At 46.0% G+C, this 23,042-nt stretch overlaps 1 protein-coding gene across 1 annotated transcript in view; it reads left to right on the top strand.

Moving 5' to 3' along the window:
- Positions 1-23,042, top strand: part of MGAT4D (MGAT4 family member D) — a 625,903-nt gene that overhangs the window by 547,832 nt on the left and 55,029 nt on the right. The window contains exons 12-13 of the mRNA XM_069242567.1: positions 7,856-7,934; positions 8,030-8,093. Of these exons, the coding sequence (XP_069098668.1) occupies positions 7,856-7,934; positions 8,030-8,093 (143 nt within the window). The remainder of the gene's footprint in view (positions 1-7,855; positions 7,935-8,029; positions 8,094-23,042) is intronic.

Raw genomic sequence — 23,042 nt, 5'->3', positions numbered from 1 at the left:
ATTCACTGAAAAAACGAAAGTTATAGTGATGTTATAGTTAGGTGATTATATCAGTGACAACATTTACGTTTTGAAATAAAAAAAAACACTCCAGTTGTAGTTAGCAGCACTAGCTATAACCTGCACCCCGGCCTTGCCCTGCTTATGGCCTCACATATTATATCACTCAAGACATGTTCCAAGCCATCATTTATGACAACTCTGATTACAAATCAAATGACATAATTGATGACATTACTTATGACATCACCCGAGCTTCTTTTGTTCACATTACTCTATCATCTAGTATGGCATTAGAGGCCTGAAAGTAAGAACAAAATAGCTTAAAATAATATGAAGCCTCATGAATACCATCACAGACACAAATTCTTAGGTGTAGCAAGCATGTGTTATGTGCAACATTGTCCCTATACCATAAACTTCACACACAGCCTAGTTCACATTAACAATCAACCACAGATATATTCAAAACCCTTATTGCACACTGTGTTGAATATATATACAACTGTTCAGAGAAAGCCAAGTTCCTCAAGGTCCTCATCGTCGGTTCCAAAATGAATACCCTCCTTAGGACACCTTTTATCTGTATCAAATCTCTGTGTCACGAACCTACATTGAGAAACAAAGTTGATATGAGCAGAAAAGTAGTTGCAGTAAACAGTATTTACTCTATGAAGAGAGTTTACTCTTTACCACACTGTTTGTAGATAGTTAAACTCTAATGGGAAATGCATCCCAGAATAGTAAAAAGTATCTACTAAGAACAGTGTACACTCTACGCATTACTTGTCAAAAAAAGACAATATTCACTTAAAATAAGCAATGTCGAAGGTGCTAAAGATCATACTATCTACAGCCTTCTTACTGTGATGAAAACTTTACAGCTAGCCCATCTTCTGAAGCAAAATAAGCACATGTACATAATTTAGTATGTAATGTAGAAAGTATCATGCTGAGTCGATTCTGTTTAATAACTCAAGGCTAGTTACAATCTCTAGTACCTACTAATTAAAATCTCTGCTTTGCTGGAAACTTTTTCTGCAGAACCAAAAACCATATGTGGAACATACTGGACACAAGTCTTCAGCTGTCATCTGCACACACAGTTATCTGTCAGTAAAATGATTTAGAATGTGTTCAATAGCTCTACACACCCATGATGCATTAGAGCCATATATATATATAGAGAGAGAGAGAGATATTCACTTAAAAAAACAAAGGTTGATGGGACGGTACGGTTAGGCTCACATTTTAAACATACAAAACCATAGACATTCAACTGTTATAGTTAGTTATTTCAAGTAACTATAACTCGTTCCCTAAGGTAACTATAACTCTTGCCTCCTCCATGCAAGGTTTTCTCATGAATACTTTTACAGCAAATGTTGCAGTGATATTATCAATGATGTTATAAAAGATGTCATGAGTGCTATAATATTTGAAGTAAATAGCAGTGCATGGCGAAGGTGCGAGTTATAGTTACCTTAGGGCACGAGGTATAGTTACTTGAAATAACTCTAACTTTAACAGTTACATCTCTATGTGTTTTTTTAATTCTATTTCTTAACTATAACATCCCTGTAACCTTTGTTTTTTTCCAATGAATATCTATAGTTTTTTTTAATGTAAAGTCATTTTTATTACTATACTTTAATCCAACCACTTCTGCACGTGGCTTTTGGCCAGGCACAGTGGGGATTGGCCAAAGGACCTGGCCTGTGTCCAGGACCTGTGAACAATCCTCTATAAAAACCCAACCCCGTGCCACACACAGCATGGTGGTGGTTGGCCACAGGTCCTGGACTGCAGACAGACCCAGCAACCAATCCCCTATCACCATCCAACCCTGCATCTCTTACAGCCTTTGGCCGTGTGCGGTGGAGGTTGACCCCAGGGCCTGGTTTCTGCAGCCTACCCTATGGCACTTATGAAGTGCTTCTTTGTTTGATGGACATGTGATCATATTCCTGTTCATCAAAAGCAGGTCTCCAAAATTGGTGTTAAACATTTTCGGGGGGGCCCTTTTAGTAGCCTGTGCATCTTTCTTGGAAAAGGGATAATACGATATCTGGGCCCAGCAGCAGATGACAAGAAAGAACCCATACATTAGTCACTACATGAGATATTGTGCTAAAAATAGTAAGGATGCAAACACATCCTTCAAAGTATACTTATAACTTTTTCACAGTGGAAAAGCAGAGAAACTACTCTTGCTTAGCCTTGGCCATGCGCACAAAGTTAGGATGAGTAGTACTTTACAGAAGTAGAGCTTCAAGTTGGGCACCTGCTTTATTTAGATCTTTAAATGCTTCCCGTTGAGGTTTATTTTCTGTGAAATGAGCATTGTGTCAGAATGAATCCTTCCCTGCGTATTTATCTAAGAAGTGGCCAGAGTTTTCTGCATAATGTGGGCCTATCAGGAGTAATTTCTACTGGCTAATTAGTAAGTGGTATCTTGTGGGGTAAATGTATAGTGCATCTCCTACACTAAAGCTGCATAAAGGATGCCGAAGTAATGCCTCCAGTTTCCTTCTGTGTCTATAACTTTACCAATGTGGTTGCTCTTCGAATGTCTTTATCACATAACTCATTAAGCTGAAACTGCAGAGAAAACACACATGGATGATTTTTACTTTACAGCAATACGTTTTTTTTTTCTTTGGTAGCCATAGAAGGGACCACGGGGGGTTACAAGGCCCCTGTGGTCCCAATCGGCTCCCCACCTCCTGCGGGAGCCAGCATTGCTCCTGCACGCAGGGAGCTGCTGAAAATCAGCTCTCTGCGTGCAAGAACAATAGTTTCATCTCTTTCCCTGCCCGCATGTTAGCTGGAAGGAGGGATATGAAAACTCCACTTGAAGCAAGCTGAAGCATTTTCACAACTCCCCCCTTAGTGGAAGTGGAGTGTTTGCCTTTGCTTGGTGGGATCTGTCACATCTCCCGCCAAGCGAAAGTAAACAGCTACCTCCAGAGGGTGGGCACCTTGGGAGGTGCCAGGAGCCAACCCTGGGGGGTGACAGTCCCCAGGGCCATATATGGCTCCAGGGGGGCACGTGGCCCCCCTTCTTCTTTGTAAATATCTATTTGGCCCCGGGGAGGTAATGTTCCCTTGGGCCATGGGGGTCAATGTGGCCCCCTGCATCTCTTTCATTGTTGTTGCCCTAGGGAGGTGCCAGTCCCCAGGGCCCCATGGGTCTGTGCTGCCCCCGGCATCTCTTTCATTGTTGTCGCCCTGGGGAGGTGGCGCTCCCTGGGGCCCAGAGGGGTCTTCACAGCCCCCTGCATTGCTTTCATTGCTGTTCCCATTGTTGTTGGTCTCAGGCCAGCTCTTCCCTGGTGCTGCATTTTCTCTCCTGGTTGCTGCCTCGTTCTCACTACCTCCTCCTCCCCCCCTCTGGTTTTCTGAGTACTTTCTCCTGCTTTTTGCCTCATTTTCACTGCTTTCTCCCTATTTACGTGAGGGTTTTCTCCTGCTTTCTGCCTTGTTTATACTTCTTTAATTCTCCTTTCCTCCCCTTTTTCGAAGTACTTTATCTGCTTTTTGCCTCCTTTCTTTCTCTGTTCATTCCTTTTTCCCCATTCCCGCCTTCTGCCCATTTTCCTGCCTCCTGTCTAGCCCCACCCAACATCTCCCAGTGCCTCTTCCTCCTCCTAGGACCTACTTAATAGAGGCAGCAGTGCGGCCGTGCAGCAAACCCACCCACCAGGTGCACCACTGGTGGGCCAAAAGGTGTGGCAAAGACAAACCCGTCTGTGCCTGGCCCATGCCCAGTGCCAGGACCCCTGGCCCTTCCACTCTACAGAGGTACACTGCAGCTGACCTCCAAGCCCTGGATCCCAGACACACCAACAACCACTGATGCCACTCATCCCCACATACCACCAGAGGACCGTTCTCCTGCCAACACTGTTGCCTCGCCTTCAGTACTGAAGCAACCAATGCACCCTTGACATCGACCAAGACCAACATGACACAACTCCAGTGCATCCTACTCAACGCACGTTCACTAGTTAAACATGCCACTGAGGTCTGGGACACGATTTACTTCCTCACCCCGGATGTAATTTTCCTCACATAAACCTGGCTCATCCCTGCCTCCACACTAGCCATCACCACCACCATCCCTGAAGGGTGCAAGATAACATACTGGGACCAAACCAACAATTACAGAAGTGGATTCACCATCTTCTACAGGGACACCATCCACTGCACGACATCCCCTGACAACCAGACACGGGTAATGGAACACCTCAACTACCAAATCAACACAGACATGAAAAGCACCACCAGAGGCACCATTCCCTACAAACCACCAGGACCACTCCCCAGCTTCTGCAATGCCATCCTGGAACTCATTACCCTGCAATCTATTGACTCTGAACACTACAATTTACTGGGGGAGCTCAAATTCCACCTCGACAATCCCAGAAATGCCAACTTGACCGACCTCCTGGAAAGCTTGAGCAACATCTGCCTTGAGCAACTCACCGATCCTACCCACATTGCAGGACACACACTCAGCTGCATCTTCACTTCCAGCAACAGAGTCAAGTACATCCACATCACACCACTCACCTGCTCTGACCACCACAGCGTGCACTTCATCTCTGGACCCATATACCCCAGCATTGTGCCCCCCAGATCCAAGCGAAGAAACTGGAAAAAGGTATCAGAAGCCAGTGGAATGACACTCTCTGCTTCCTTTTTCCAAGCTCTGCACATGACCCTGAACAAGCAGTAAAGAGCTTCTCCCTGGGGATCACAGAATGTGATGATGCCATTGCCCCCACCAAGACAGCCAAGCTCAGAGAACAAAGTAAAAGAGCAAACTGGTTCACCAAGGAACTGATTTCCTCCAAATGCAGCTGCCGACAACGTGAAAGGAAGTGGCGCATGAGCAAAAAAACAGAAGACTGCACTACCTTCAGGACCGCCCTCAACCAGTACCACTGCCTCCTGAAAGAAACCAAGAAAAACACACTAGCAGACCTTATCAAAGCCAGCACAAACCACAGCAAATAACTCTTCACCATCGTGAAGGAGTTCACCAATCCTGCAGCCACTGAGATCATCATCACTCCCTCCCAGGATCCGTGAGACAACCTCGCAGACTTCTTCCACGACAAGATCTCGGCTATTTCTGAAAACTTTGAATGCCAATCCTCCACCACAGACAGTAGCAACCAGCTCATATGCTTGAACCCCAAACACCTTCTCACTGACTAGGAAGTCCTCACCACACAAGACACTATCTCAATCATAAACTCTGTACACTTGGGAGCACCCACAGACCCTTGCCCCCACAAAGTCTTGAAGCACGGAAGCAAGACCATCGGAGAAAAGCTCAGGAAGGTCCTGAATACTTACAACTCCACATCCCCCTTCCCAGAGGTCTTGAAACATGCTGAAGTGGGGCCTCTCCTGAGAAAATTATCCGCTGACCCAGTTGAATTGAAAAGCTACCAGCACATCTCTCTGCTCTCCTATCCAGCAAAAATCCTTCAGAAAGCAATCAACCAGTAACTCACCTAACACCAAGGAGACCACAAGCTCCTGGATTCCCAGCTAACCACAGCACCCAGGCAGCCCTGATTGCAGCCACAGATGACATCTAAACCCTCCTGGACCTTGGGGAAACAGCAGCCTTCATCCTTCTGGACCTGTCTGCTGTGTTTGACACCGTCTTCCACCACATCCTGCTCAACAGACTTCACCCCATTGGGATTCAAGGAAATGCTTTCAAATGGATTGCCTCGTACCTAACTGGCAGCACCCGAAGGATCTCTCTCCCACCATTCACCTCTGAGTCTAAGAAGATTATCTGTAGAGTCCCACCAAGGATCATCCCTCAGCCCAACCATCTTCAACACCTACATTAACCCCTGGCCATCACTGTCAAATCACAAGGACTTAACATCGTCTCCTACGCCAATGAGACACAGCTCATTCTCTTCTGTCGGAAGATCCCTCTACCAAAAAAGTTAACCTCCACAAATGCAAGATGAACGTAGCAGATTTAATTAAGACCAACTGTCTCAAACTCAACACCGAAAAAATGGAAGTCCTCATCTTTGGGAACAACACCTCATCATGGACTGACACATGGTGGCCTGCAGAGCTCGGCACACTCCCAGCCCCAACAGACCATGTCCACAACCTTGGCATTATCCTGGATAGCAAGCTATCCCTGAAGAAACACTTCAAGGATCTTCGGATGGCTCATAGCAGACACCAGAAGTACCACCACAGAGGCCCTCAACATCTGCAGACTGGACTATGGAAACACACTATATGTAGGAATCACAGCACACCTTTAAAAGTGACTCCAGACAATCAGTGGCAAAACCTGTACTTGACCTCCCTAGAAGGACCCAAATCACACCTCATCTCAAAAAAGTACACTGACTCCCGATTCAGAAGAGATGCCGGGCTCAAGATGCTGACCCACATCAACAAGTTCCTTAACCACGAAAGACCAGCATTCATCAACCAATGCCTCGCCTTCCACCAACTGACCAGACACCTCTGGTCAGCTTCCCCCTCGTTCGCAGACACCCCACGGATCCATTGATCCAACATCAGAGGATGCTCCTAATCGCACCTGGCAGCCAAGGCTTGGACCAACCTCCCCCTGCACCTCAATACCGCACCATTACTACAGCAATTCTGAAGAGAATTACAGACCCGAATGTTCAAATGTTCGTTCCTCTACGCAGCAGTGTACAGCTCCAGTGGCTCAAGACCCTCACAGGTGATTTGTTGCACTTTAAAAATTGTTGATTAATTGATTTATTGTTGCCCCAGGGAAGTGATGGTCCCTGGGGGTCTGCATGGCCCCACTGCATCTCTCTCATTGTTGTTGCCCCGGGGAGGTGGTGGTCCATGGGGCCCAGGAGGGTCCATGCGCCCCAGCATCTCTTTCATTGTCGTTGCCTTGGGGAGGTGGTGTTCCCTGGGGCCCAGAGGGTTCTGCATGCCCCACCGCATTTCTTTCATTGTTGTTGCCCGGGGAGATGTTTGTTCCTGAGCCCAAAGGGGTCCTTGCACCCCCGCATGTTTACTACACGTGACCCCAGGAAGGTGGTGGTAAGAACATGCTTGTTTTTTTTGTTTTTTTTTTTAAATTCATGGCCAAATTTATGAATATTTGTGAATTTTGCAGTGAATTAAGTATACACAATGCTTTTTTGCCCTGTTGGGATCCCAGAGGGACCCCTGGCCATGGCTAGGGGGTTAGGGCATTCCTACCCTGTCCCCTTTTCTTTTTTTGTTTTTGTTTGGGACTGAAACCGAGTCCTAAAATGGCTGCCAACACTTCCTGGTTAAAGTGTTGGCAGACAGTCAAATCTCGAGATCGTGACTATTTGCGAAGTATTGGCGCTTCTAGATATACAAATGTAGATTTCCTTTAATATCTTGAAAACTACTGATTGGATTTACACCATGTAAAAAAGGCACGATCTACAGACCAAAAGCTACCTTTCTGCCAAATTTGGTGTAATTCCATCCACCGGTTCAGGCTGCAAGCGTTTCTCAATAGTCTATGGGAATTAACATGGGAAACACACATTTTGACCCCCTTTTCTCTATGCCCCCACTTAATAGATCACCCTGAAATCTTGCTGGCACAACAAGACCTAACTTGACACTCTTTCTGGAAAATGTCATGAAGATTCCTCAAACGGCGCTAAAGATATAGCCAAGTCAAAAAAACACTTTTTCTATGGAAACTAGGTCCTAACTATAACTACCGACTGGCAATATATGCTGGAACATATTGCAACTTCACGATCAACTATCATTTTAATATTTGTGTATGCCTTGTTTACTTAAAGCTGCTTTTTTATGATCACAGGTATCTTTTTCGAAGTGGGAACATAGAACACCCTGGAGATAAACTCTTCAATACCACTGTGGAAGTCCTTCCTGCTCAAGTAAGCAGTGCTAACGCTTCAGTTTGTAACTTGTATTGTTTATGTGGGGTGATTTCTTCCTACCTATTGCAGACATTTCTTTTTCTTCTCTACAGTCAAGTAAATTAAAAGATGTGCTAGGAAAATATGAAAAGACAGAAGACGGATTTTTAAGAATAGGTAAGTATTTTTACGTATTTTTTTTTTTTTTTTTTTACAACTGAACCACTAAACGTATTACCTTTTGTAAGAGAAAAGATGCAAACAATGAGACAAACTGTGATTCGACCAATTGGTATGATGTTGATTGATGTTAGAAATCATGGTCTCTACTTGGCGGAGGTACGTACCCTGGCCAAGTAGGGACCACAAGTCTAGACAGAGTAAGTCACAACACAACTAAATGAAACCCTGCTCATCCTCAGATAGCTTGGCACAGCGTAGGCAGGCCTAACTTAAAAGACAATGTGTAAAGTATTTGTGCAGTAACTCATACAATAACACAGTGAAACACTTGACTCTACACCAGGCAAGAATAATAGAGGTTATTTATCTGAATGAATCAAGACCATAACAGCACAAATCCAATAAATATACATCAAGATATTCATTGGCATAAATATTAATGCAGTTCTTAAGAAATTGGCTTGACTTCTTTTAGTGAATATGGGCCTAGAGGCTATAAATGGGTGCCGTTAGAGGGCCAGTGATACAGCACGTGGTCCCGGGTAGTTCAGTACCTGTGAGTGAAGTGTGACCGTACTAGACTCTGGGAGTAACAGTGAGCAAAAACACTCCTCCTGAGATGTTTGTTGCAGTCCACAAGGCAGGTTTCCAACTGCAGAATGGTTCAGTGGTTGCAGGTGGCACAGTGCTTGTGAGATGGGATTCTGGGTCAGTAGGCACCACTTCTGTAGAGCGATGCAGAGCTGAGACGAGGCTCTGCACTCGCAATTGGGAATCTGTGGTAGCAGGCACAAAATTTGGAAGAGCGGTGTGAGGGCTGCAGAGAGGCACCGTGCTCTCTAGCGGTACTCTGGGACAACAGATAAAACATCATAGGAGATGCGCAGGGGCTGCAGAGCAGCACCATGCTCAGTAGCGATAATCTGTGACAATGTTCCACCCGGTCAGAGGGTCACTGGGTCTGGGACGGAGAGTCATTCTCGAGGTCTTTGATGCCCCTGAGACCTCAGGGAAAACAGGGGACAAGGAAGCAAGCCTTTGGAGATCACCCTGGTGGAAAGGGAAAGACCTTCCAGCAAGGTCAGAGAGCAACAGGCAGTGCTTAATTTGTGCTTGTTGTTTCCGGTGCGGAGCACCGGCACTTATTTTTGAGGGCCAGAGCTTACTTTTCTGCCTCAAGCATTTACTGCCAGCAAAAGACACATATGAGAAAGACGGAGGAAGAGAAAAACGAAAAAGCGTCACAACAGGAGAAAGCAGAACGCTGCAAGAGTGAGCTGAAGGGGCAGGGGGTAGATGTAAATGGATTGAAGAGGTCTGAGATGGATTCAGGATTACCTGCCTCAGTATTCTGTGCTCGCACATTTAATTGCAGCAGCCGCATGTTTAAGAGGAGGGCTTTGGGCACCAGCACGTTTTTATTTACAGATTAATCACTGCCAACAGGGCAACAGGGCAACAAGCAGAAGAGCAGCTCTTCCTGGAAAGCAGACCATTTGGGGCCTTAGGGCAGAACAGCAGTTCTTCTGATGAAGTTTTTGTTCTAGGTCCAGTAGTGTCTGATTTGAGGGGGTCAGAGCCACAGTAATTATACCCAAATTTGCCTTTGAAGTGGGGGAGTCTTCAAAAAGTGGTTTGTAGTGCACCAGTTCCCTTTCAGCCCAGTCCTGTCTGCCAGGTTATCTAAGGGGGGTCATCAGTCCCTTGTGTAAGGTCAGGCCGCTGACCTTTGAAATGTAAGTGCGAGCCCCTACCCTTCCTGCCCAGGAAGACCCCTCAGTATGCAGATGGAATGCAGATCCAGTTGAGTGGCCTCTTTTTATGGCTGTCTGGATGGACACAAGGGGAGCTGTCATCTAGCACAGACCAGACATGGATTGGAGACAGGCTATAAGGCACAGAGAGCAGTAAGAGTAAAGAAATACCTACTTTCTACAAGTGGCATTTCTGAAATAGCATTTGTCAAATCCAACTCTAGTAATATAGAGGATTTACCATTACCATTCCAAAGATATGAAACATGAGATACCCACTCCTTCTTGATCAGGAATTACAGCTTAAAAGTATTTTAAGGAATTCCCAATGCTGGCCTATGAGAGGAGCAGGCTACACATGACTTTGAGAGTTTTTCTCCATAAGGACATGTAAAGCTTAACATTACATGTCCTGCCTTTCACATACACTGCATTCTGCCCTGTGTGTCACGTAGGGCCTACCTTAGGGTGACATATTTAATAAAAGGTGGGTATGAGGCTTGGCAGCAGGTTTTAAATGCCAAGTTGAGGTGACAGATGAACTGCACACACAGACATTGAAATGGTAGGCCTGAGACATGGTTAAGGGCTACTCATGTGAGTAGCACAATCAGTGCTGCAGACCCACTAGTAGCATTTCATTTACAGGACCCAGGAACATCTACCACACTTTATTAGGGATTTATAGGTACATTTAATGTGCCAATTGGGTGGGAACCAATGTTACTGTGTTTAAGGGAGAGAGCACAAGCACTTTAGTACTGGTCAGAAGTGGTAAAGTGAGCAGAATCTTAAAACCAACAAACGCAAGATCAGAAAAATGAAGGCCGGCAGGCAAAAAAGTTAGGGGAAGACCACCATAAGCCTGTCAGGTGTAACAATTGGAAAGAGAGATTAAAAAATGATTGAAAATATGTTTAGATGTTTAAGCTTCCCTTGAAATTGTTATGAAGAAATTCAGGGCCTGATTTAGATCATGGCATAGGGAAACACTCCATCTCAAATGTGACGGACATCCAGTCCACTGTATTATGATCCCATTATATCCTATGGAAATAGTAATACAGCAGATGGGATATCCATCATGTTTGGGATGGAGTAACCCGTCCGCCGAGATCTAAATCAGGCCCCAAATGTTACTTGCTCCATTTTAGCGTTCAAACTGAAATTTGCAGTTCATTTTAAGTTCACCCATTCTTTTTTGCTATGGGGTAGCCATAAACATTAGTCATGAACAATGCACAGGGAGTGGGAATTCGGTCAGTCTTCTTCAGCCACTGGCTTGTTTGGGTCACCCTCATTAGTCCTTGTTTGTTTAATTGTCCTCATTTTGGATCAGCCTGTGGCATTTTGTGCAAATTTACAATTTTTATTTCTGATTGGTCAAAGAAAGGATCCCCTTTCAGTATCACAGCTAATGAGACAGGCGCAAGTCAAGAACAAGGGGGATATTCATCACTGGAAGCCTTTTGTGCACCATGTCAATACAAGGTCTCTACAGATATATTGATAAATATAGGCCATTATAGAATAGGGAACAAGTATATAGATGTTTTACAATAAGTGCAGTATTATGTTTTTAAATCATTATTTTATATCCAAATCATTTGATCGCTAGTCTAGAAGCAAGTATATAGCTATCATGTGCACTAGAGAGCCTCTACTGAAGTTATCAACACTAATATGTTTATTCAGACTTTTCAAATCACCTCACATCAAAGGGTCGTCAGTTAAAGTACCTTCTTGTTTCCTGTGCTGCTGAGAGGTTTTGTGAGGCAAGTATACTACAACATATGTGGAATCATCCCATACTTGAAGCCAAGCTAAGTTTCTCCAATATTCCCACTGAAATGGTTAATTGTGGGGATAAGGGCGAGCTGGAAATATACTAATTCTAAATAGGAACATAAATAAATGTGGTGTGTAATATTTGTTTCTGTTTTATGTGCTTATAGTGCCTTGATGTAACTGCTAAATATGGGCATGCTAACTAATCAATCAATTATAAATATGTAGAAATACAACAAAGTGGGGTGTTTGTCATTGCCTGCAATTTCTTATTTGACCAATAACAGAGTGGTGCACAGAAGAGATAAATCCAAAAAGCAAGTGACTAGCCATTGGCATAGTAACACATTGGCATCCTAACACATTACCTTAAAACAATGCTGTATAAAGTCCTCCTTTTCCATGTGGTTACCCACGGTTTTATCCCTTTAAGATGGAACCAAATTTTTTTGGTTTTAAAACTCTGTGCATTTTTATGTAGGTCTGTAGCCCAGACGCATGGTGCCTGATATTTAAAAGTAGGACATGTAGATATTTTAAATTTACATCTGCTTTCAGTAACTAGCCCCCAAAAGCTATTTTCACCGTAGGAAGGCTGTCTGGTCCATAGAGAAACACTGAGAAGCAATACTAATACTGTAGCTCAGGAATGAGACCATATAGAAAATAATTAAACAATTATTTGTAATAGTTATTAAAAATCCCATTCAGTAGCAAAGTCAGGTTTTTTATAAACATTAAGGAAATGTAACTTTTAAAAAGTTGCCTTTTCCCTATCTGAAGTTGCTGGAGGTTAATGTACATTGGCGCTCTACATTTTCTTAACACTGAAATAGGTGCGAAAAAGGTGTGAAATGCCTCCAAAGAGCAAACATTAGTCTGATAGGAATGGGCTGAGATGACTTCACAACTTCACAGAATATACAGGGTGAGGGCAGTGGACATCCTTTTTTAATTTTTTGCAAGAATTACTTTCCAATTTAACAACATCAGCAAAACAACTACAATAGTACATACATTGTTCGCCCATGTACCGTGGGTGTATGTATAAAAACAAAGAAACATAGACTAGTAGCATGGCTTTACCATCACTTGCCACATTAACAGAGACTCATCGTTGGAGGAGCCAAGATGGCAACCGGGATGGACGACTAGGGAACGCGCTCTATCCCGGACTCGCTTCAAACAGCCTGTAGTGTGCCCCCGGAGTGAAACCAGTACACGGGGGCGCAGGTATGGCCTCCAGGACACCGGCGCGTCTCGCTGGAGCCCTGTGACACCGCATGAGGAGCTTCCGATCCGGAGATTGGACGCCGGCGCGCGGAGTGCCGGCCATCACAGGGCCTAAAAGGACTTGCCAGGTGCCGGGAGCATCCGGATGGCGGTCACCCCATATTGCGGGGCCAGCACCGAAAATACACAGCAGGGCGTGACGCTGGGGGATCGGGCGGGGCTATCCGCCCGGAGCCTCGCTGACCGAACCCGGCGAGATTGCGGTGAACTACGGGACTTCAAACGACGTACTCTTGGGGGCACCAGGGCACTTCTCGGCCCCCCTGCAATCAGGAAGAAACAGCGCCGGGGCAGGAGGGATTGCCCCTACTGGGCTCTCTGCCCGAGTGTCATGCAGAGACGGGAGCCCGAGGATCCGGTCCAACAGCTGACTTCGGGACAACCCGGCACTGCAACATAGGGTGGTAAGAGGGGGCACGGGAGGTGTGCTGTGGCCTACGCCTCAAAAAGAAATAGCGTGGCCGTGCCTGCGCCACCCCCCTTCTCTCGCCCCCTCTCTCCTCCTCCTCGTTCTCGTCCCCGCCCGGGCGGGATAAAGTGGAGTACACCCGCAAACACTGGCATCCTCCCGGGCAGTACATGTCCCGGAAGCCCATAGGGAGCAGAGGCGAATTTGACGGGAGCGGGGAGCAGTATAGGCCGCCCCTGGCCGCACCAGACAGCTTGCTCCCATCTACGACACTGGGGCCCCGGATCCCGCCCGTGCGGGCACCCACCCCTGAAGTCTACTATTACTGGCGCACTGCCCCCCAGGCATCTACGCCCCCGCTGGACACCACGCGCCCACTAAGGCCGCTGTCGCCACGCTACGCAGCAACAACACTTGGCAACAGCAAAATATTTATAAGTTATCACGCACTAAATAACTTTAACAACAAATAATTGGGGCTGTTAGCTTGTTTGTTTGGAGGACCCCCTGATATACCCCGTGGGCAGACAGGAGCAAGCCGCAGGAAGCCAAAAGACACACAAGGCCCGGTCAATGATCATCCCCTCTTACACAGAACTTGCGAAAACAGGGGCATGTTCACTGAAACAGCGCAAAGAGACTAGAGGGCGACCCGCTGTATAATAACCTCCAGTAAAGTTCCGCCACACCCCACTAATCCTCCCTCGGACACACACAATGGCTGGCAGGCTTAAATCAGCTAAGAATCAAGACTGTGCAGGGCATGGACCAGCGCCCACTGACCAACAAACAAACCCGACCCTACAAACACTGGAGAGCACACTCATGACTCAATCTGCGCAACTAGAGAAGGTACTACAGGCGATCATGGACACTAAAACGTCCTTGGAAAATAGAATAGACGCAGTATCGTAAAACCTGAACCTACTCAGGGTGGATCATCGCAAATTGTCAGAAAGAGTCAAAACAGCTGAAGAGGGGTTGGCCGAACTATCTCCGACGGCTCAGGACAACCAGAAACAGATTCAACGCTTGGACACGGAGCTGAAGGCGCTATGGAGAAGGGCGGAAGAGGCTGAAAGTAGATCGCGCCAAAACAACATCCGCTTCCTGGGGTTCCCCAAAAACATGCAGGACCAAAGTATGGAAATAACTTTAGAACAATGGCTGATTAAAGAGGTGCTAAGCGGGGCCCCATCTAAGTTCTTCACAGTCGAAAGGGTACACAGAATCCCGGGCAGGCCCCCGCTTCCGGGGCAACCTCCCAGGCCACTGATTGTCAGATTCTTAAATTTCCAGGACCGTGATGCAATCCTACAACAGTTTCGCAACAAAGGCCCGTATAAATACGAGGAATCAACTATCAATGCCTACCCCGACTTCACTCAAGCGGTGCAAAGAAAACGTAACTCTTATGTAAAGGTCAAACGACGACTGCGCAAACTCAGTATTAAAAACGCTTTACTGTTACCAGCCAAATTGAGAGTGATATCAGAAGATTGTATGCACATATTCAACCCTCCGGAAGACGTCTGGACATGGTTACATGCTAAAGGTCTTGCGCAGATGTGCGACGACGAGGGGAAGGGAGATGAGTGGTCGCTCTCGACGTCAAGGAAGCGCTCCAAGAGGCGCACAAAGGTTCAACCATCTGCTCAACAAGCAGCTGAGGAAAGAGCAAAAGTTCTGAAGGAAACCCCCCTGCTGACACAAAATAACTTTGAGACGATAAGGGAGACTCCTGAGATCAGCATAGACTCGGACACAGCTAGCTCTGACTCTACCATGACGGGGGAACCGAAAGGACCGAGGGTCACCCCTAGAACAGCGGATGATCTTTGACTCTGATTTACAGCATTCAATCCGCTTCAGAACTCGGAGGAAACATGACTGGTAGACGCGGCGGATCCCGGAATGATGCGGGACCCCGAAGCAAGAACATTCTCTAAAACAAAGAGTATCTTTTGCATAAACCTATGGCTGTCCAGGGGGGGCCATATCAGGGGGGGACGTGGCCCCGGGGGGGGGGAGGAGGTCGAGGGGACCACACGCCTCGGGGGTGCACATAAATAATTGCAGACACAGTCTGCGGCCTGTTGCGAGCCCTATAAATGAGCTGCATCAGACCGTCACGATAATACCACCACGGATATACAGAAGGATACAGGTTTTTTTACATATACACAAGTTAAGTAGTTTTACATCAGTTGTTAGGAGAGTGGGGGATTTAATAGGGGGGGAGGGTAGAAGTATGTTAGCCAAAATGCACACCTTAGTCACATTACGAACAAGCGAAACTACTGCGAGATGTGAATACAGTAGGCAGTGCTATCAGAGGGTCAGCAAGGGGAAAGCTCGCAGTCCAAGGCGGAGATATAAGGACAGGTTCACTCCATAACCTCTCATGGCACCACAAACTAAACGTAACAGCAACCAATATGACATAATGACATGGAACGTGAGGGGTATGGGAACGCTGAATAAAAGATCTAGAATTTATGCATGCCTTAAGCGACTGGGAATACACATCGCTATCCTCCAAGAGACACACTTAATGGAACCGGATCTGCGGGAGCTACGCGCGAAGTGGGGAGGGCAACTGGTAGGCACAACATATTCAGCATTCGCAAGGGGAGTATTGATTTGGATCGCAGGAGGCGTCCCATTTCACCAAACTGCACATAAAATAGATTCAGGGGGCAGATTCGTAGCAGTGGAAGGCCAGCTAGATGGCAGACAACTATCAGTGGTTGGCATATACGCCCCAAACGGTGGCACAGCGGGATTTCTGGGCACACTCAGGCCGCCATTGCTAGCAAACCCATCATCCCCAGCTATATGGGGAGGGGACTTTAATACATACCGGACCCCGCACTGGATAGATCTAACCCGCAAGGGGGCCCGAGCACGAAGAGGAGCATTACAAGTCCATTGCAACACTGGGCGGGTGACATGAGATTATACGATATTTGGCACATAAGACATCCCCACCAGAGGGAATATTCATTTTATTCACCCCGCATAAAACATACACCAGAATAGATATAATATGGGGTACGCTGGACATATCTGACCTGATAAATGAGACAGAATATCTAGTGAAGACACTGTCAGACCACTCACCGCTGAGAGCAACATTAAACTGGGGTAGGAGTCAAAAGGGGATCTCTATTTGGCGATTACAAGTAGAAGCGCTACAAGACCCGGCATTTGTAGACACATTCAGCATCACACTACACCAGTACTGGGACACAAACGACCTTACTGCAAATTCACGGGCGGTGGAGTGGGATGCCCATAAAGCGGTGATTAGAGGCCAGTCTCTCTCCGTAGGTTGGGGAGTGAGGCGCACTCTGAGTGTAGAAATTGCTAAACTAGAAAAGGAACTAAGAATTGCTGAAATAGCAGTTGCATGGGGTGAAATCCCATACCCAGTACTAAAAGCAGCCCGCACAAAATACAACGAAGCAGATAGTAGACTTCGGTGCCATGATTACAACTATCATTTAACGCGCCTGCAATCGGAAGGAGATAGATCTGGGAAAATGCTGGAATGGCTATTACAGGAAGATAGACAACACTCTCCCATTGGTGCTATTAGGATCGATAACTGCACCACGGTCACTACGCAAGCAGAGATAAATGGAACGTTCAAAGAGTACTACGGAAAGTTATATTCCAAACGCACCTCGTGCACGGCCGCACAATTTGAGTCTTTCCTGGGAGGCTCCCTCTTACCGCAATTATCCCAAACAGATAGGGGGACACTTGAAGCCCCTCTCACAACAGGGGAAATAGATTTAGCTTTGTCGTAGATGCCCAGGAATAAAGCGCCGGGAATAGATGGCCTCCCAATAGAATACTACTCCACATACTCATCCCGCCTGAAGCCCCAACTGATGAGAGTATACGAGGAGGCGTGGGCTACTGAACTACTGCCCCCTTCCCAGAGAGAGGCCATGATAGTGGTACTCCCCAAACCGGGGCGGGACCCTACAGATGTTAAATCTTACAGACCACTCTCGCTGTTAAATTTAGATTGCAAAATATTGGGTAAAATACTGGCAAATAGGCTCGCCCGCATCATACACACCTTAATCCACGACGACCAAAACGGCTTCATCCCGAAGCGTAACACCATCTTAAATATTCGTAGGCTCCTGAGTGTAATAGGTGACGCCCCCTCTGATGCATATGAAGAAATGGTGCTTTCACTGGATATTGAGAAGGCGTTCGACACATTGGAATGGGACTTCCTTCTGGCCACAATGAGACAGATGGGAATAGGCCCTAACTATATGCGCTGGGTCCGCACACTATACTCAAACCCAAGTGCCAGAGTGAAAACGGGGGGAGTGATCTCTGACAGCTTCTCAATCTCCAGGGGCACGAGGCAGGGCTGCCCCCTCTCCCCATTATTATTCGCAATAGCTATGGAGCCGTTAGCGTCTAAAGTACGTTCTAGGGCTAATGACTGGGGTATACATAGAAACGGAACACACCACGCAATATCGTTATATGCCGATGATGCTCTAATATACACCCGGAAGGGCACGGAGTCATTGCCTTCCATAATGTCACTCCTAGCTGAGTTTGGATCGATATCTGGCTTAGCAGTAAACTGGGAAAAATCATATGTGTTCCCGCTGATTAGATGGCCACCAGGGAAACAGGAAGAGGCCCCGAGCGGACGCCTGAAATGGTGCTTCGAAACGTTTAAATACCTAGGGGTCCACATATATCATAAAGCAGAGGACCTCAGAGATGGCAACTTGGGGAGAGCGTTGGCCTCCATAAAGGGTTCTCCACGCTTCTGGAACAAACTACCGCTCTCCCCGCCAGGCAGAGTGGCATTGGCAAACATGCTGATTCTGCCCAGGCTGCTATATTATTTTGGGGCTCTGCCACTCGTCCTCCCACAGTGCTTTTTCAGTAACCTGAACACAACATTGCTACAGCTCATATGGGGAGGCGGAAGAGTGCGTGTGGCTCTAACCACACTGCAGCGACCGGTGGAGTCGGGTGGAATGGGAGCCCCCAACTTTGAACTCTATTATGCAGCAGCACAGCTACAATGGATACAGCAATGGTTTCATAGACCAGCGACAGCCGAGTCTGTATGGCTGCAGACTCGGCTAAAAGGAACCCAACTGCTGACATGGCTGTCCGATAAGCATCCCAAAACTGAAATCATCAACCCATTGCTAGTCGTGGCGTATGCTTGCTGGCGGAGATATGTCCAGAAGGGATATGGAGCACTCCCATACACCCCGCTAATTCTGCTGGACTGTCTCCCGGGACGTCATAGGATTGAGCCGCACTCACTGTCACAGTGGCCAGAGACTGGGATACAGATAGTGGGAGACTGTTTTGAGGACGGCAAACTAATGTCGTTCAAAGCCATCCAGGCCCTCAGTGCAGTGAACTCTGGTCAATTCTTAGCATATTATGCAATATGCCACGCAATGGAGAACATATGGGGAGCAGGCGCCCTAGAACGAGAGACTTCTCCCATAATACATCATATTTTGCAAGGCGACGCACAAATTAAAGCAATATCAAGCCTATACAAGACACTCAGTAAACTCCCAGAACCCTACTTGGAGAGGGCCAGGGAGAGATGGAACACAGTCCTCCCTGTTCCGATCCCTCTAGAAGACTGGCCGAAAGCACTGTCTTACGCCCGGGGTGTATCAAGGAACCCTAGATTCCGATACACCCAGTTCAATTTTATACACCAAACGTACCTTTCACCGGCCAGGTTAAAGTGGATGTTTCCGGGCACGGGTCGGACGTGCCCCAGATGCCTGGAACCATCGGCCCACTTCTATCACATGGTATGGGACTGCCCTCAAGTGCAAACAGAATGGGGAAAGGTGGTGAAAGAGACATCAGAATGGACGGGGCTAGCGCTGGCAGCAGACCCCAGATCTTGTTTACTGGGAGTGAGGTCTGGAGCAAAAAAACATAGACACTTATACAAGTTTGTAGACTTGGCCTACGTGATGTACAAAAGATTGATAGCAATGCACTGGAAGGCACCCAGTGCCCCTGATCAGAAGTCCTGGCATACCCTCACACTACGCTGGGCCCGCACGGAGCTTCAGGTGCTTAAAAAACTGGCACGGGATGGCCAGCCACACACAGGGTGCGACACTTGGGAAGCACTAGTAACCAAACTCGAGACAAAAAACAATAGTAAACCTCCATGAAGGGGGCGGCAGAACACATAAACTGAACTCACCAGAATCCCTACTAGAAATAACAGAATAGGAGCCCATCGAGATAAGTACATAGTTAATGGGTATAATCCCCCACACCTCTCAAATCTGTGGCTAATTAGATTGAGAGCAATAGTGCTGGAGCGCGGTGGAAGGTAAAGAGGAAGAACTAGCTATACCCTCCGCCTACCTAACCCGAACACACGTAAGAACGCACTCAGCCACCCCTGGGATCTGATTCAATAAAATCCGGAGTACCACAATAGCCGCAAATAGGGCCTCCCTGAGCCGCAACAAAAATATAGCACACTGAGCAAAGCAGTAGGAAAGAATTACTGAAGTTAATGAATATAACAAATGTTTCGATAGGTGTGTATTTGGGGGGGGGGGTTGTTTGTTTCTAAGTAACTTTAATCAGATAAATATGATCCTGTATTAGTGTTCGACAAAAGCTTGTATTGTATATCTGCTATATAAAATCAATAAAATATATATAAAAAAAAAAAAACAGAGACTCATCGTTGTCTTTCTGTCCTCTTTATTCACCTGTACATTAACAACCAACTTGTTCAGCACCCCTCTATGCCTCTTTCAACCATCCTTGGTGATACCTTTTTCCATTGCCATACGTGTTCATCCTCAGTTCCCAATCCTGTATTGTAAACACCACCCCACCCCACTTTCGGGCAATATCTCGCTTCAATATTATGAATCCTAGATTTATCAATAGTTGTCTATAGGTTGTGGGATCAAATCTTTCCAGACCCCAGCTGTACAAAGGATATATATAACATCTAATTTTAAATATTCTAGCTCTTTACTCAAATTGATGGACAGTGCATTCCAGTGTCTTATAGCTCTCCTCAGGTTTTTCATTAGTAGGAATAAATTGTCTTCATGGTGCATCTTTACCGCTGTACAAATCCAGAGGCTTACTTATTTACAATGTTGGTTAATGCCCTGAATAGAAGTGGCAGTTCTTTCTCTATTGTCCATCCAGCCACTTGGAATATCAAGATCATTTCCCAGTTTATTTTTAGTTGTGAATGTCTCCCATAAATACCAGCAATATCCTTTAATTTAACTAGGGAAATATCAGGCTCAGTTAAGTACAGGGTGACATCATTGGCAGAGAGATATAGTCTTTCCTCCCAACTATCTTTATATTTTCATCCTCATACCTGGGAATTCATTCAGATTCACTCCACAAGGGCCTCCATCTTCAGAGCTAATAACATTGGTGAAAGAGGACAAAATACAGTTTGATCTATTTTCCCTGCTCTAGGGTCTTTGTAAAGAAGCATAATCCACCTTAAAAAATGTGATCCTAGTCCCATCTTTTTCAGAATAGTAAACAGGAAGGGCCACCCACTGAATCAAATGCTTTGTTCCTGTCTAGTGAAGCTACTACTAGTGGTGCCTCCAGTGTGTTTGCCATAGTAGGATTGTTATAGGGGAATCAGAGGTTCAATTTAGTAGATCCACGAGGCATGAATTCAGTATTATCTGGATGAACGTGGTCAATAACCACTGCACGTAGTAGGCATCATTTTTGACACCACGTTTTTTAAATCCAGCTTCACAGATCTGCTGGGTTCACATATAACAGCTGGGACACACCTGAGAAGGAGAAAACAGGATGCTAAGACAATTTCTGTGAATCCACTGTCTGGTTGCTGGAGAACCCTGCTTTTGTTCTGTCAGAGTCTATGATGTCCAACCCAGCAAAGCATACACAGCAAAGGGGCAGTACTCCTCCTCCAGCTCTTCTGCTCTTCTCCTTGGCAGAGGTTCCTCTTGATCCAGAAGTGTTCTAAAGTGAGGTCAACAGTCCAATACTTATACTCATTACTGCCTTTGAAGTAGCCAAACTTCAATAGAAAGTCTTTGTAGTGAACATGCCTCTGCCTCTTCCTTGCCCTGCCACAGACGCACGCTAGGGGGTTAGAGATTGTATTGTGAGAGGACAAGCACAACCTTTTCAAGTACAGGTGTCGGCTCCTCCCTCCACTCTCTCCCAGGAAGACTCATCAGGATATGCAAGACACACCTCAGCTCCCTTTGTGTCACTGCCTAGAGGGAATTCACAAACAGACCAACTGTCAGTCTGACCCAGATGTGTATTCAGCAGTCAGGCAGAGGCACAGAATAGTTAAGCAAGAAAATGCCCACTTTCTAAAAATAGTATTTTCAAACAGACAATCTAAAAACCAACTTTACCAAAATATGTATTTTTAAATTGTGAGTTCGGAGACTCCAAACTGCATATTTCTATCTGCTCCAAATGGGAAACTGCACTTAAAGTATATTTAAAGGCAACACCCATGTTAAACTATGGGAGATATAGGGCTTGTAACAGTGAAAACAGAAATTGGCAGTATTTCGCTATCAGGACATGTAAAACACACCAGTACATGGCCTACCTTTAAATACACTGCACTCTTCCCATGTGTGACTTACATGTAGTAAAAGGGCAGGTTTGGGCCTGGCAAGTGCGTACACTTGCCAGGTCGAATTGACAGTGCCTGCACACATAGACATTGTAGTGGCAGGTCTGAGACAGGTTTACAGGGCTACTCATGTGGGTGGCACAATCAGTGCTGCAGGCCTACTAGTAGCATTTGATTTACAAGACCTGGGCACCTCACAAGAAAATGCCAGTTTGAACAACTTTAAACTTAGAATTGTAGAAAGTTTGTAATACATGCAGATTTTAGGGTTTCCTATATTATTTCAGTGAGACTGGATGTCATTAGATTGTGCATCTTTAAACTGGGTTAGATATGTAGCTGGAAGGTGGCTCTTTTGCTGCTCCTAATTTCAACTAATGCACTTAGAAATCCTTGTAAATTGATAATTGTAAATATCATTAATGGAGGTTCCTCATTGGACTTAGTTTACAATTAGTGGATACTGTAGCCTTCCTACTGGTGACTAGGTCAGCAGTTGGTTGTTTTTCATGGCAACGCTCCCTCATCTTGGTATGACATTTGGTTGCATATGGTGAGCATCCTTCTTAACATGCAGTTCTTGACTGTCTCTGGCTTACACTCATATTTATCAGTACACTTTTGATGTTGTTGGAAATGACCATATTTTTGTGTGGTATTTCCAAAGATTTCTTGCCACCTCTAAGAAATTGGGATGCCCCCCACACTTTTTGACCCCATTTGAACTGCCAGATGCTGTTTGTTTTTACTCTGGTACTGCATTGCGACCTGCTAATGAGGCCAGTGCTCTTTTCCCTATAGAGGCACTGTGATTTGGTAATTCCAGCTGGCAAGGACTTTACCACCCCTATAAGGCCGTAGCAAATGGGACCAAAGGTACCCAGGGCAGGGATGGTAAAGTGGTCACCAGGGCTGCAGGGTGGGCTAGGTGGTCTCAACAGCCGAACAATGGTCCTGCCATGTTGGAAACCCTTAGGAATAGTGGTTCTAAGTAGGAAAGTAACATACTCCCACAGGAAGTCATCAAT

Source organism: Pleurodeles waltl, chromosome 1_2, assembly GCF_031143425.1.
Source record: "Pleurodeles waltl isolate 20211129_DDA chromosome 1_2, aPleWal1.hap1.20221129, whole genome shotgun sequence".
Lineage (NCBI taxonomy): Eukaryota > Metazoa > Chordata > Amphibia > Caudata > Salamandridae > Pleurodeles > Pleurodeles waltl.
The sequence above is the reverse complement of the archived record's forward strand: the minus strand, read 5'-3'. Positions and strand labels throughout refer to the sequence as shown.